The sequence below is a fragment of the Sebastes umbrosus genome, chromosome 19, assembly GCF_015220745.1.
Source record: "Sebastes umbrosus isolate fSebUmb1 chromosome 19, fSebUmb1.pri, whole genome shotgun sequence".
Lineage (NCBI taxonomy): Eukaryota > Metazoa > Chordata > Actinopteri > Perciformes > Sebastidae > Sebastes > Sebastes umbrosus.
This window is the reverse complement of record NC_051287.1, coordinates 5685440-5700951: the sequence shown is the minus strand read 5'-3', so window position 1 is coordinate 5700951 and position 15512 is coordinate 5685440. Positions and strand designations below refer to the sequence as shown.

The window sequence follows — 15512 nt, the reverse complement described above, 5'->3', positions numbered from 1 at the left end:
AAGTTTTTGCAGCAATTTTTGGGCTGATATCATTCATTACACAGATTTGGTGCTAAATTTTACCATTTTTTTTACCATTCGAGAATTGATAAAATGATCAAATATCTTCCAAAAAATACCACATTAAGACACCAAGACGAGCATTTTATTCTCTTAATATTACGACTTTTTTTCCCGTAAAGTTATGACTTTATTTTCGTAATATTACAACTTTTTTTCTCGTAAAGTTATGGCTTTATTCTCCTAATATTCAACTTTTTTTCTCGTAAAGTTATGGCTTTATTCTCGTGATATGACTTTATTCTGGAAATTTATTCTTGTAATATTACGACTTTCTCGTAAAGTTATGACTTTATTCTCGTAATATTGCAAAAATAATTCTCGTAAAGTTATGAATTTATTCTTGTGATATTACGACTTTTTTTTCTTGTAAAGTTATGACTTTATTGTCTTAATATTACGTATTTCTTTCTCGATAAGTTATGACTTTTTTCTCGTAACATTACATAAGCTATATGAAATATTTCAATTATGCATAGTTTGCAAGTATTATATTTTTCCATAAGGGTGTTTCTCTTCCTTATACACCTCTGCTCAGACTTTGTGGACGGTCCCTAACTCGCCCAGTGAGATGAGACGTTCACGGACCCGCTCTGACTGACTTACTGACTGCTGTTGAACTCAGAGAGGGAGAAAAAGTTGGTGAAGATTTCAGGTTGAAGATGCACTGAAAACCGAGAAAAACTGCCAAGAAAGCCAGACTCCAGTTGTTGTGCAGCGGTGGGCGACACAGCTGTACCGTCACCAGACCGACAGGACCGGTAAGATCTGGTGTTTATATATATATATCTGTTGTAGTAGAGCCGCCGGGTGGTTTCAGTGTTTGCGTGGCAGCTCTCTGCACTGGGAGAGTCTGTTAAAACATGCGATTCTTTTTTTAGGGATAGTGTCTAAAATTATTAGAAAATTAATTGTGAAACAGTAGTGGAGGTGTTGTCTGCAATGTGGCATAGAGAAACTATAGCCTACATGATTTCCACAGCTGTCATTGCTCCAAAACAGCTGCAAAATGAAACTTTAAAGGGGACATATCGTGCTCATTTTCAGGTTCATGTTTGTAATTTGGGTTTTCTACTAGAACATGTTTACATGCTTTAATGTTAAAAAAAACACATTATTTTTCTCATACTGTTTGTCTGAATATACCTGTATTCACGCTCTGTCTGAAACGCTCCGTTTTAGCGCATTTCAACGGAATTGCGTTGCTAGGAAACAGCTTTGGGTCCATGTTTACTTCCTGTCAGCTGATGTTATTTACATACACTGCAACGGGAAATAAAAGTGGGACACATTTAGTATGTTTACGTTTAAAACTGTGAAATGGTCTCAAATATTGTAGATTTGTGACATCACAAATGGACAGAAATCCTAACGGCTTGTTTCAAACGCACAGTTTCTGAATACGGGCTCTGTGTATTTCTCCATGGATTGAGCGTTTTGATACTTTCAAAGTATTTATACATCACTTTAACCTGCTTTATGATATAAAAGACATGAAAATCTCACTTTTTACAATATGGGTACTTTAATAAGTGTATTTGTTTTTCCAATTCCAGGTCTAAACTATTCTTCAGAGATGTCTGACCTTGAAGCAAAGAAGGGTTTTCAGCCCCCACTTTAAAGCCACATATTTCTTTTTTTTTTCATTCATTTTGTGTTCATCATACCACACGAGAGCACACTACAGCAGCTGGGAGCAATGTCTTTTTTGATAAAGAAGAAGAAGTTCAAGTTTCAAGTGCACTTTACGTTGGAGGAGCTCACGGCGGTTCCTGTCGTCAATGGAGTGCTTTTCTGCAAGATCCGGCTGATTGATGGGGGGGACTTTGCCATCTTGTCAACCAGGTATTTTAGAACAACTTCCTTGTTATGACCCACTAAAAACCCTCTATTGCATGCATTCACTCACCTGAGTTTTAACCCTCTGAGACCCGCTGACTTTACTGTCTTTCAGAGGCTCTATAAGGTTCAGTTTTAGGGCTGTGAAACTAGAAAACCTAAAGAATCCATTGGTACCAACCATGTCGGGACTGGAATAGCCATTTTCAAAGGGGTCCCTTGACCTCTGACCTCAAGATATGTGAATGTAAATGGGTTCTATGGGTACCCACGAGTCTCCCCTTTACAGACATGCCCACTTTATGATAATCACATGCAGTTTGTTTTCATGCAGTATAAATGTGTTATTTCCGCCTATTCTAAAATGGTGTATTTGAATATTTCTATTTCCTAAACAGTCTTGAATTACATAAATTGGGTATCACTGTAAAAGGAGGAGACTCTTGTGGATCCAATGAGCCCAACTGTATTCATGTGTGATGATGTTAGTCTCCATAGTAGCCATTTCATTGTAGTGAGACCATTTTTTTTAAACTTGACCTCACTGTTTGAGAGAGTGTTCAAAGTGTTGCTTGTATGTACTTGCTGTACAACGGTGTGTTTTGTGAATGCAGGCAGGTTGGGCAAAAAGAAAAGAAAAGAAGTGGCAGAACCTGTCTGGCCATTTTCTGCCTCTCCCAGGCAGCCGGCAGCCTCTAGGCGTGTTGTTGTCAGAGCTGTAAACGTCAAGTCACCGTTCAGATAAGCAGAGTGGGAAACGTTCCCCCTGATAAAGTTAATGTGGGAAAAGAATGTGTGAAGACGTAAGCTCTTATGATTGATTGTATAAAAAACAAATATGAGAACTAAAAACCCTGTAGAAGTATTGGGATCAACGAGGCCAGTAAGCTTTTCTCTTTTGGCTGCACCCTCATACTCCATATTCACAAAGCCTGTCGTCACATCCGCTTTAATATTTTCCACAATACTGAACAAAATAATCCAAACAGGTAGAAGTAAGATGTAAGAGGAGCACAGCAGGATGCTTTTCTTACTCTCATGGTCCTTGTGTTTTAAAGCACCTGATTTATAGGCCGACTTTCTCTCAGTTTTTTCCTGTTGAGCTAAACTAAAAAACACAAACGTTTAACGGGAGCGGATCAAAACGAGGTTTCGTACTGAAATATTGTAGTACATCTCCCACAGTTTCCATATAGTTGTCACTTTTGTGCTGTGTGTTTGGGTTTTGTCTTACCCATTAGTGAGGGGGCTGTTACATTTCTTGACACCAGGTAGCTCGTAATCATTTTTCTCTGCTGGACCCCAAGCCCCCCAGGAAGTGCGCCGGTTGTCGATCCGGACTATCGTAGTGGCTAAACGGCGGTACAGCAACTTCCGTTTTCGTCACGTGATGCATTTGGCCCAAAAATACTTTTTCCCATAGATTTACATTGGGAAAGAGACGTCTGTAACTCAGCGGATAATTTTACGAGGTGAATCAACTTCCCAGCATGAACACTCTAATAGCCCTTATTTAAAGAATTACTTTTTTAAAGTTGTAAAACGCACTAATAGCTGAATCCAGAGTTATTTCCCTTCCTCCGTTCATGTGAGTGAGACCCAGACCGAGGCTGGAGCGCAAGCCGTGACGACGACGTGGCGTTGGAATCCCGTGACCAAGTCATATGACAGAGCGGACGCTACTCCGCCAATCATCTCGGAAGTTACTCCGCCAAGATCTGGTTACTTTTCCAGACGGAAGTCGAGCCATTTAGGCTTCATGTGCCAATGAGCAACTCTCATAGGAATGACCGGGGCCCCGCCTCCAACGCTGTATCCAGTTCTTTTAATACATCCATGTTGTGAACGCTACGCACAGAACTGCGAGTGTCAATGCTTGTGCTCAAAGTGGTAATAATCAAGTTGATATCCTCATTTACATCCAGGACAATTGACCCGCTTTTCCCCCGCTGCTGGGCGGCACTGATGGCTAATTTTTATCTAAACTAATCAGCCGTTCCTCGTCCATGTTGCGGCGCTCTCAACGCGAGCGACAGGAAAAATAGGAGCAGGGTGTCCGACAAAAGTTCAGCTCAAAACGGTGCGTCGCGTCGTGTCGCTCGCACCCAGTTAGGACACGTTAGAGACTAGCTGGTGAACATAATGGAGCATTTAGCAGCTAAAGAGACAGATATGTTTTGTCAGAAGTTGGTGGAGACCAAACCAAGAGCTAAAAGAGAGAGATAGAGAGTGTTTTGGAGTTCATCAGTTGTACACAAACACTCCAAATGAATACTAATGTTGCTTCGTGTCTGCTGGATATGTTAAAAGGACACAACTTTAAAAGATGGCACTATATTTTGGCGGCAAAAACAAGTTACTGCAGCTTTAATGTAGCTTTATTGTTAGGGCTGGGCACTGCAGAACCTGAATATGTTGCTTCAAAAGCTCTTAAAATATGTTGTTTTAAAAAGCACATAACACAGCTTTGCATTTTTCATATTTTAAGGAATTATTCCTTTGGTAGATATTTATGCAGACCTGTATCTGTGAAACAAAATGTATTGAAACATGCAGAGAGTGTAGGTTGTCGTGCATGCACATAAGGAAATAATCATAATAAAAATTAGTCAGCAGGGTTAACGGTGCTGCTGGGCAGATTTCCATGTTGTTTGCTTTGCATTTCCTACAACCACATTCCAAAGAACAAGCATGTGGGATCGTCTGTTATCAGCAGAGCAGCAGTCTACTCATTTGTGTGTGTTGTGTAACTGAATTGCTGATCGTGTGGAGAGCTGGACGATTCTCCTTTTAAAGCTTCCTTTGACATGAGCCGGGCTGCAGGGACAGATAACATCAGCGTTTACCAGCCAAGTTGGGACAAGCCAAGCACGCTGATGGCCTCTCTGAGTGTGTAGTAGAAATCAAGTGTAGAGAAGTCAGTACTTTTGTATTAGTTCCCTGATAGCAGTGCTGTGATCTCAGCTGCTTATACCTTTGCTTTTTATTCACTAGTTAAGTGTTTATAGACTGAGGGAGGAACACACTGGATCAATCACATGAGACCTCATTTCCCGCCGTGGACTCCCAAACTCCACAAATGAAGAGATGAAGGCCTTTGGAACACTTTGAGGTTCACTGCCTGGCATAATGAACATAGCCTGTCTATAAGAAGTGGACGTAGTCACCGTGACGTCACCCACTGGTTTGTGGACTGCCGCTTTGAAGCCTCAAGGAAAAACTAGCATGGCCATTTTCACAGGTATCCCTTGACCTCTGACCTCAAGATATGTGAATGAAAATGGGTTCTATGGGTACCCACGAGTCTCCCCTTTACAGACATGCCCACTTTATGATAAGCACATGCAGTTTGGGGTAAAAAACATGCAGTTTTTGCATGCAGTATAAATGTGTTATTTTGGCCTATTCTAAAGAGGTGTATTTGAATGTTTCTGCATACTGGGGTCCCTAAACAGTCTTGGAATTACATAAATTAGGTATCACTGAAAAGCTGAGACTCTTGTGGATCCAATGGGCCCCATTGTATTCTTTTTTGATGATGTTAGTCCCCATAGTAGACATTTGATTGTATTGAGACCATTTTTTGAAACTTGACCTCACTGTATAAAATGACCTGTGGTGACCTCTAGGATAATCACAGCCTCATGAAACTTTACAGCCACAAACTAGAGACCTAGAGCATTCAGAGGATGGATGGCTTTCCTAGCTAGATTGACAATAAGGGGGTTTCTGAGCAGTTTTCAGAGCAGAAATACTCGCCATCCAATCGCCGAAAAATGCAATTCTTGCAGAAATCTACAAATGTCAAAGGTTATTGATACTAAAACCACAGCATGGCTTTTTCTATGGTGTTCCTCAATGTCTTGGTGTCTTAATGTGATATTTTGGAGGGATTATTGATAATTTTTTATCTTGCGGAGACTCGTGGGTACCCATAGAACCCATTTTCATCCACATATCTTGAGGTCAGAGGTCAAGGGACCCCTTTGAAAATGGCCATGCAGGTTTTTCCTCGCTAAAATTTAGCCCAACTTTGGAGCGTTATTTAGCCTCCTTCTCGACATGGTAGCAATATATTCCTTAGGATTTCTAGTTTCATATGATGATCTGTGTCTTCACTCTAGCCCTAAAACTGAACCTACTAGAGCCTCTGAAAGACAGCAGAGTCAGTCGGGATCGCCTGGTCCAGGGCCCTGGAGCTTGACAGCCTAGAACATGACTTTACAGGGATTATAGAGTTTTATTGCATCAGAGGTTTTGTCATCTGCTCACACCCTTATGTAGTTTTACTCTAAGCTGTATGGTTTTGGCAAATATTTGTCTCCTAGACAGTCTAACCTGTTCATTGTGTGTGTGTGTGTGTGGGTGTAGGGAGGAGGTGCGGCAGAACTGTGTTCGATGGAGGAAGAAGTACTCTTTTGTGTGTAAAGTGGGTTCTAATCCCATCACAGGAGTGTTGGACCCCTGCATCTGCCGGGTCTCTGTACGTAAGGTAAAAACTACAGTTCCCAGCAGCCACCTCTCCTTGCTTCTCTGTGTAAAGGCAATGCCATTTCACCCCCACACTACCCAGTAATATAGGAATGGTTATGAAACAACAACCTGTCCCAGGTTCCATATTAGTTCCCTATGAAGTGATGTGATGTGTTTATGGATGTGACTGTAGAGATGATATGATGCTAGCAGTCTGCTCTCTGTCTCTGCAGGAGGTCAAAGGAGGAAAGAGCTTTTCAAAGGTAAGGTTATTTTCTGATCACTAAAATACATAAAGATATCGAAACTCATCTTTAATCCAGCTCAGCTCAGTTTAGTTATAACATGTTTGACCTGTGAACTCAACTCATAAAGTTGATGGTAAAAAGCCGTGTTAAATACCAACCATGTCAACATCACAGGGCTTTGTTACAGGGCCACGTGACCGGGTACAGTCAGAGGGTCATAATGACTGTGTGAAGTGACCACACTGTGTTTACTGCAGCACAAGTGTGTGTGTGTGTGTGTGTTTGAGCTACATAAGGGAACATAAAGTTTAGTTTATATTGTCATGTCACGCTGATTATAGGGATCATTTTATCTTTCTAGGTTAATTACAAGAGTCACTCCCTGATGAGGAATGTGTGTTAGTCACAGGACTTTGGTACTGTCTACCTGCACTGTCAATATTTAATATAGAGCATTTTCACTTTCTCCCACCCCCGGCGTTATCTCCTTTTCTTTGGTAAAGGATGCTCCAGTGTATACTATGCTAAAGGAGATAATAAAGGAAGCACTGAAGCACCTTTCCTTAGTATTTAGAGAATTCGAACAGCTCTTATCATGGCTGCTACTGAGATACTTCCGGGTCATTTCAACTCCGTTAGACACCTTCCTAAGCAAAAAAAAGACTTTTCGACCGCAGCCGAGGACTCATTAATAACATGAAGAAGAATCATCCTCTAGGAACATGAATATCCACCGCAAAGTCCATGGCAATCTGGCCAGTGGTTGTCCATCTTTCTCTGGAGTCTGGACCAAATGAACAGACCAAACCTTGCATGACAAAACAATCAAGTTAGGAAAAAAAACAGTTGATGAGAAGTCTGTTTTGAACCCGTCAAGAGTGGCCTTACTTGGTCCAGGACATCTTAAAACTGTGTCACCCTCAGTGAGAAGCAGCGCTGACTGGGCAGAAAATCATGAATGAGGAGGTTAAAGGAGGTTATTGACTTCTGCATGAAGTCGCTCTGTCTTGTTTCCCTTCATTCACTGTCTGTCTGTCTGTCTGTCTGTCTGTCTGTCTCCAGCTAGGTTTTGCTGATCTCAACATTGCAGAGTTTGCTGGTTCAGGCTCTGCAGTCCGCTGCTGCATCCTGGAGGGTTATGACACCAAAAACACTCGACAAGACAACTCCATCCTCAAGGTAGGGCAACTACACACACACACACACACACACACACACTGATCAGCACTGAGGTTTAGTAACATACTGTATGTGTGTTTTTTTTATAGGTAACAATAGGAATGACTCTTCTGTCGGGGGATCCCTGCTTTAAAACGTGAGTTCCTCTTCATCAGAGATTCTGACGCTGCACGCTGAACAGGACCTGAGGGGACTTTTTGTAATACTCATTGTTTGTTTTGTGCCTGTGTTTTCAACATCAGGCCTCCCAGCACGGCCAAATCAGTCTCCATCGGGGACGAGGACCCCACCCTGCAGCTGGACTGTAAGGGTGAGAGCACTGATCCCACGTTGCAGCCACTAGGAGGCATCATTGAGGCTCCTCACCTCTTCAAACCCAGACAGTCATCAGTACGAAGCTCAGGTAACTGCTCAGCATTACTGTTCCCTTGTTGACCTCTCTAACCAACTGGAATTAAAGGTTGATTCCAACTCATTACAACTTGTGTCTTAATTTTGTAGATTTTCTATCAGTACTGAGATTTGATTGGTCATATGCTGCAAACACACACTCGTTTGTTCGGGTTAGTTAAGCCATATAACGAGAAGAGATACCCTGGGTGTGTTGAACTCGCTGCGTAGTACAGGCCTCTGATAAAGCTGTGTGTGTGTGTTTACTGTGTGTATTCTGCAGGGCTTCCTGAGGACGGAGACGGTGCGTCCAGTCCAGATGAGGTCTTTCAAACTGGCCATTTCCGCAGCTCCAGCTACGCCAGCCAGCACAGCAGGATCTCAGGTCAGAGAGCTTCATCATGCTACAACCGAGGTCAGAGAGCTTTACTTCCTCCACCAGATAGAACAAACTCTTCAAACCTGAGACTGTTATTATTACCAACACAATTTAGGAAAATATTTCCCCTGGGCCTTAACTATTGAGATTGGGTGGACTAATCGAGGGTGAATATAATCAAATGGTTGTAATGAGTCTTCGTCTAAAGCAGGGGTGTCAAACCTAAGGCCCGAGGGCCAGAACCGGCCTGCTAAAGGGTCCAATCTGGCCCAATGGATGATCTTCCTCTTCCTCTTCTTTCCTCTCCTCATCCTCTCCTCCAGGCTACAGTACAGCTCACTCTCGCTGCTCCAGCCTGACTGACCTCAGTCACCATAGGAACACCTCCTCCAGCAGCGGCGTCTCCTCCGGGTTCGCCCATTCCCCCCTGCTACCTCCCTCTACCCCGACCGCCACCGAGCCGCACCGACAAGCAACTCCCACCAAACCAGAGAGACCTCCTCTACCCTCGGCAGCAGCCCTCATGTCCAACAGATCCTCCAGGTAAACACACACACACACACACACACACACACACACATCTGCTCCTGCATGTGTTCCACCTCGCTTCAGTCTTATCAGTGAGGAAGTTGAGGATTATCATGAGTTGATCTCACTGCGAGGCATGTCTGGACTCCATCACGCTGATAATAGTCTAGGGTTGAATCTCAGGCCACTCTGAGAGGAGGACTGTGGGTGGAGTATTCTGTTGGTCACATGGACGGACCTCAGACTTAGTGGGTGATTAGAGGGAGAAATGGAATATAATATTAATAAGTATGTTTTCTTTAGTGTATAATCACCTGATATGATATAACTACCTCAGAATGAGCTGTTTATATCTACATAGGGATAATTAATTAATTAATTATTTAAAATGAATTGTAGAAGTGTATACGGGTTTAGAACATTATGATAGAAGTTTATGATGGTCATCCCCATGCTCTATTATGTCTCATAAGTTGTTGCAGCAATTTTTGGGTTGATAACATTTGTTACACAGATTTGGTGCTAAATTTAACAATTTTTTATCTATTGAAAATTGATAAAAATGATCAATAATCCCTCCAAAATACCACATTAAGACACCAAGACCTTGAGGGACACCATAGAAAAAGCCATGCTGTGATTTGGTGTAAAAAAACTTTTGACATTTTGAAATTTCTGCAAGAATTGCTTTTTTCGGTGATTGGATGGCGAGCACTTCTGTTCTGGAAACTGCTCAGAAACCCCCTTATTCTCAATCTATCTAGGAAAGCCATCCATCCTCTGAATGCTCTAGGTCTCTAGTTTGTGGCTGTAAAGTTTCATGAGGCTGTGATTATCCTAGAGGTCACCACAGGTCATTTTATACAGCAAGGTAAAATAATAAAAAAAATGGTCTCACTATATGAAAGTTTTTTCCCCAAACTGCATGTGATTATCATAAAGTGGGCATGTCTGTAAAGGGGAGACTCCTGGGTACCCATAGAACCCATTTTCATTCACAAATCTTGAGGTCAGAGGTCAAGAGGACCCCTTTGAAAATGGCTATGACAGTTTTTCCTTGCTAAAATTTTGCCCAACTTTGGAGCGTTATTTAGCCTCTCTCCCGACAACGTGGTATGACTTGTGTGACATGACATGTGTGTTTATGTTGCCCAACAACAGGAGAAAGAAGACCACCGTGGAGAGGCAGCCCAGCTGTGTGGACGACACCCGCATCGATGCGGACGACATCGTGGAGAAGATCGTCCAGAGTCAGAACTTCTCTGACAGCAGCGACGATGAAGGTAGGACAGAGTTTCAAAGTTTCAGCTCAACATTCGTGTATCACATCGGTAACTTCTCTTCTGGATTCCTTGTTTTCCTTCAGACAGCAACTTGAGACTGTTTGTCAGCAAAGATGGGACCACTGCCCTCAGCGGGACGCAGCTCGCCAACAGGTACGCCGTTTCACAAAAGGTACACTCATTCACGGTCTCTTTTTTACCACTTTCTTTTATCTAACTGATCTCTGTGTTTTCACAGAGGATCACCTGGTATATTTGAGCCGGTGGTCATCGAGACTCACTGAAAGATACATGAACTCGTCTCCAGCATCATCAACTGGTACGATGACATCGGATTGTCTGCGACTGCATGTGCAAGTATGTGCATACTTGTCTTCAGGGCACACGGCTTGAAATAAGACTACTATGATATTGATGTGGAACCTTCCTGGTATATTTAATCCGGTGGTGGGAGATGTGTAACATATGATTACTGTGTTTTCTCAAATAGTGGACGGGCCTTTTTTTTTACTTCACATGAAGAAAGAACCAGGCGTTTATTTTTATATTATATTATGTTGTAAGTACATTTGAAAATATTCCGCTGTTAATGCAGATTTAACAGATATGTCCTCAATGCATCCGTTTTACATTAAAACACTGCCAGAAGTCCAGAGGGAATAGTTCCTCCTCTTTCCCGGGAGGATTTTATAGTGGAGCATCTGCAGGAAGTGTTGAGTTTAACATTGGAAAAGTAGAATCACCCAGAATTAATTCAACAGTGAGTGAGAACTGCAGAGCCTGGCAAGTATCGGGAGTACACTATTTTTTATCCTCATGCACAGGAATTAGTCATCCATGCTCTAAAATTACCGAATTTATGAGCACAAATAAGTACTCTGGAATTAATGTCGAGTCACTTTAACAGCAGGAATTTGAAGCTCCTAAAAATACTGAATTCATTCCTTCATGTTGATATTGTATTGACATTCAGTTCATTCACTTTATTATCCCAGATGGGAAACTCATTTCAGTTGTTCTTGTCCCCTCACCCCCCACTCTTTTTATATACATTTGTTATGGTACATTTCAGTGATACTGGCCAGCTGTTGGCAGCTGTCATGTAGGCCTATAGGGGCCTAATGCAGCACAAAATAAACACTAATATATTGTGAGTGGAAAGACTTCCGATCTTGCTTGTTAAACGATGTTATCTTTCACGTCCATTTGTTGAAATGTTAATATTGTTTAACGTTATGTTTGGTTAATTCATGTGCATACACTTTGAGTTTGAGAGTTTTTGCAACTGATTCGACTGTTATTAGGCCATTAAATAGGCGTTATCAGTCGCTATAAACACCATAGATGTGGGTCAATAATGGCCTACTACACCTACTACGTTATAAAAGGGAAAGTGAAACTTAAACGCAACATGTAAAACTGAATGAAACGTCACATTTTGAACACAAACAAAAATACTTCTTTAGGTTTAGGCAATAAAACTACAACTTCTTTAGGTTTAGGCAACAAAACTAAAACTTCTTTAGGTTTAGGTAACAAAAACTACAACGTCTTTAGGTTTAATAAAACGACAACTTCTTTAGGTTTAAGCAATAAAACTAAAATCTTTTAGGTTTAGGTAACAAAACTACAACTACTTTAGGTTTAATAAAACTACAACTTCTTTAGGTTTAGGAAACAAAAAAACACTTGGTTAAGTTTAAGGAAAAACATTGTGTTTTGGGTTAAAATAACACAAAGACTTCCGCTTCTGCTCCTGTCATAATTAACTACGGTCGCTAGAGGCCGCTGTTGTGTTCTTTTATACCTTCTTTCGGTGATCTACCATGTGAATAGATGATAAAACCTACTAGTTGGTGTAGTAGGCCCCTACTGACCCACATCTATGGGGCTTATAGCAACTGATAATGCCTATTTAATAATGTGACAACAGTCTAATCGGCTGGCATTGTGGTAATTGTAGTGCAACACTGAAATAATGGTGCGTTCAGTGGGGCCTTGTCAACTCGTAAAACGGATTTTACCAGCAGGAAGTAGCACTTGGTCAGCTTGCTAAACACAGGACAGACCACGATACCCAGTGTTTCACTTTAACACATGATGGACAACTGGAAACAGGATGATGTCCATATAACTTTGATTTCTCTATCATAAAATACATGTTACAGCCTATATGCTCAGGCTAATAACAGCAGAGTTTAAGTCTGGTGTCAATTTTATCACTGGTCCAGTTCATGTGATGGATTTACCACTGACACAAGTCAAATATGATTTTATCATGTTGTCATTTTCTGGCGTTACGAGTTGACGAGGACCCTCCAAATGCAGCACAAGAGCTATGAAAAGGCTCTCAGAGAGGGCAGACGTCCTCTACACAGACTGGAACTGAAACATAAACTTTTGTCCTCTTTTTTATATATATTTTAATGCTATTTGATTGTTGTATATATGTACTTAATATATTATTTTGCACATGTGTACTCTCTGAGGAGGATTTTTAAAAACCACTAAAAGGAAATAGAGATTGCACGATTGTCTAAAATGACATATGACATGTTCAGTTTTTACTTTATTCGTTATCGTTTCATTTCAATGCTCTTGTTATAGGACAAAATGTCTTTTGATGAATCTGTCGAAGGCCGTCCATCCATTCCCTGCACTTAATAATATATATATATATACTGTATGTATATATATATATGGATTTGGTGCTGCCCTGCACGGTATTAACCAAAAAAACTCCAGCCAGAACTCATTGCACTTTTTAGTTTTGGCAGTTTTTGTTTTGTGAGGGTGCTGCAATATACTCCAAGAAATTCATATTTTCATATCATAGTTGAATAGCTTGTGTAAACTGTCACGTTGTGTTTAGAGCTAACAATGATCATGTAGGCCGGTGTTCGCCGTAGTGAGGTCAATCCCACAGCTGCAGCAGCACAAAGCCCTCGTTGAACCAGAACTAACAGAATACAATAGATACTCACCCACAGGACTCATTCTGCAGTATGTCAGTGTCTTTGTTGATACTGTACTGTATGTGTGAATGTGCCATCATATGCATGCAGGACATGCATGTTTGGCTGACTTTTTTATCTTCATCAATCCCTGCATTGGGTAAATACTGCATAGATCAATTGTAGGCAAATATTGGTGAACATAAGGGATATTTTCGGTGTCACAATCACAGTTTGCCGTCCACACACAAAAACTTGGAATATTTATACAGTATAGTGCCTAGAAAAAGTATTCAGTCCTCCACTGCTATTTTTGTATGTTTAAACAAAATGTGCTATTCTCTGTCTCTTTCAATGGTACTCCATATTTATCACTTCATGGTTATAAATGTAGTTCTATACAGGATGCATGAGACCAGGCCCTATATGGGGTTTCACTCAAAGAACCATGGTTGCACAAAATCCAACATATTTCCCTTTTATTTTCAGACCAGCAGGCTGGTCTACAGATGTATATGTATTTCTAATATTGTACTGTATGGTGAGATGGGACTGAAAGGATAATCATTCATCATCAATCATTATTTAGGGTGTGGTTGTGAGAGAAAACATAAAAGGGAACCGTTGTGTTGGTGAATTGTCTACTACTGTGATTTGTTCTTCTTTCCTTTGTACTTGACCATGTGTAACCTGTGACTTTATTAATTACATTTATACAACTTGCATGCAGTGAAAAGTATTTTTCTTTCCTGATAATTTGAAATCAAACAGAATTGTTGCATAATTAGATTGGGATTATATTGCATTTCTGTGATACTGATTTTATTTGTATAGGGAGGCACTTTTGGTGGAGAGAATATAGACACTATTTTTAACTTTTTGTAATTTATTAAATTCATATTAGGCTTATCAAATTGGACCTATACTTGTTGTCACTATACGAATTAGTAGAATTATAATATATGCATGAATATGTCTACATTTTTGGTACTTTTGTTGTCCTCAAACTTGTGAATGGATGAGTTTTTAATTTTTTTTTAATTATTGTAACTCAAATATTTTCTCTCCTTGTATTAAAATGCCAGGAAATGCATGTAAAAGTCACACCAAGAGTTGAGATTATCTGTCCTATTAATAATAACTGTATGTTAACAACATCAGTGTTGAGGAGCAATGAATTATGATTTTGCATTAACATGTATACCAAATAAAATAATAAAGCCTTGATGGAAGCGTCATCATTCTGTATTTGATGTGGATTTATATATTTGTCGTATATACATGGTTGTTGCACACATCGAAATAGGAGCGGTATTTACAGTATTGACAATAAACAGACTATTAACAAAATTGCACAAGTGGAAAAATTATATTGCACAGTGAGAATGAAATGAAATTCCACCTGAAAATTTTGCACAGTATGAATTACACCTGAGTAGTAATTATATTGCACAGTCAGTATACAGTATAGTAACACTTAATTTTACAGGTCCGCAAATTTCATGGTAATTAGGTGATAATTAGCAAGTAACCTATTTGAAATTTCTTTGGAATCACTGCCAAATTACCCCAATATTTACCTCAAAATTATAAACATTATTTAATAATTATTTATTTAAAAAAAAAAACAGTATCTTAGACAAATTAATACGATGGAGAAAAATATGAGGTTTTCTTTCTTTCTTTTTTTTTTTAAATTTATATTTTAAAATTAATATTATCTACACTCCAGCATACCAGTAGGTGGCGGTAATGCACTAAATCATGCAAGGAAACATGTTTGATTATTTTTTGTTTGTTTGTTTAATTTTTGTATTTATTTATTATTATTATTATTATTATTATTATATATATACATATAAATATGTATATATATAATAATGATAAATATATATATAAATATAAATACATATATATACAAATATATAAATATATAAATATATATACACATATTTATATATATAAATATATATGTATATATATATATACATATGTATATATATAAATATAGATACATAAATATAAATAAATATATATATATATGTATATATATATTTATATATATGTACATAAATATATATTTATATATATATATATTTATTTATATTTATGTATCTATATATCTATATATCTATATATATATATATATTTATATATTTATATTTGAATATTGTCTTTA

At 39.4% G+C, this 15512-nt stretch overlaps 1 protein-coding gene across 2 annotated transcripts; it reads left to right on the top strand.

Moving 5' to 3' along the window:
- Nucleotides 1–624: 624 nt before the first annotated feature.
- fam102ab (family with sequence similarity 102 member Ab) lies at nucleotides 625–11803 on the top strand. Of its 2 annotated transcripts, none has more exons than XM_037751896.1 (12): nucleotides 625–821; nucleotides 1617–1905; nucleotides 6271–6391; nucleotides 6606–6635; nucleotides 7683–7799; nucleotides 7889–7935; nucleotides 8042–8202; nucleotides 8473–8574; nucleotides 8892–9111; nucleotides 10258–10379; nucleotides 10463–10532; nucleotides 10618–11803. In XM_037751896.1, exons 2-12 carry the CDS (start codon nucleotides 1760–1762, stop codon nucleotides 10661–10663), a joined length of 1182 nt encoding a protein of 393 aa, XP_037607824.1. In that variant the 5' UTR covers nucleotides 625–821; nucleotides 1617–1759; the 3' UTR covers nucleotides 10664–11803. The 2 variants fall into 2 exon arrangements, with proteins under 2 accessions (XP_037607824.1, XP_037607823.1); XM_037751895.1 differs by having other exon boundaries at nucleotides 8473–8604.
- The last annotated feature ends 3709 nt before the right edge of the window (nucleotides 11804–15512 follow it).

Bases quoted from the DNA above. Each gene is read 5' to 3' on its own strand.
- fam102ab (XM_037751895.1), top strand. From the start codon at position 1,760: ATGTCTTTTTTGATAAAGAAGAAGAAGTTCAAGTTTCAAGTGCACTTT. The intron at 1,906-6,270 runs GTATTTTAGAAC...GTGTGGGTGTAG, and splicing joins TTTGCCATCTTGTCAACCAG to GGAGGAGGTGCGGCAGAACT. The intron at 10,533-10,617 runs GTACGCCGTTTC...GTGTTTTCACAG, and splicing joins GGGACGCAGCTCGCCAACAG to AGGATCACCTGGTATATTTG.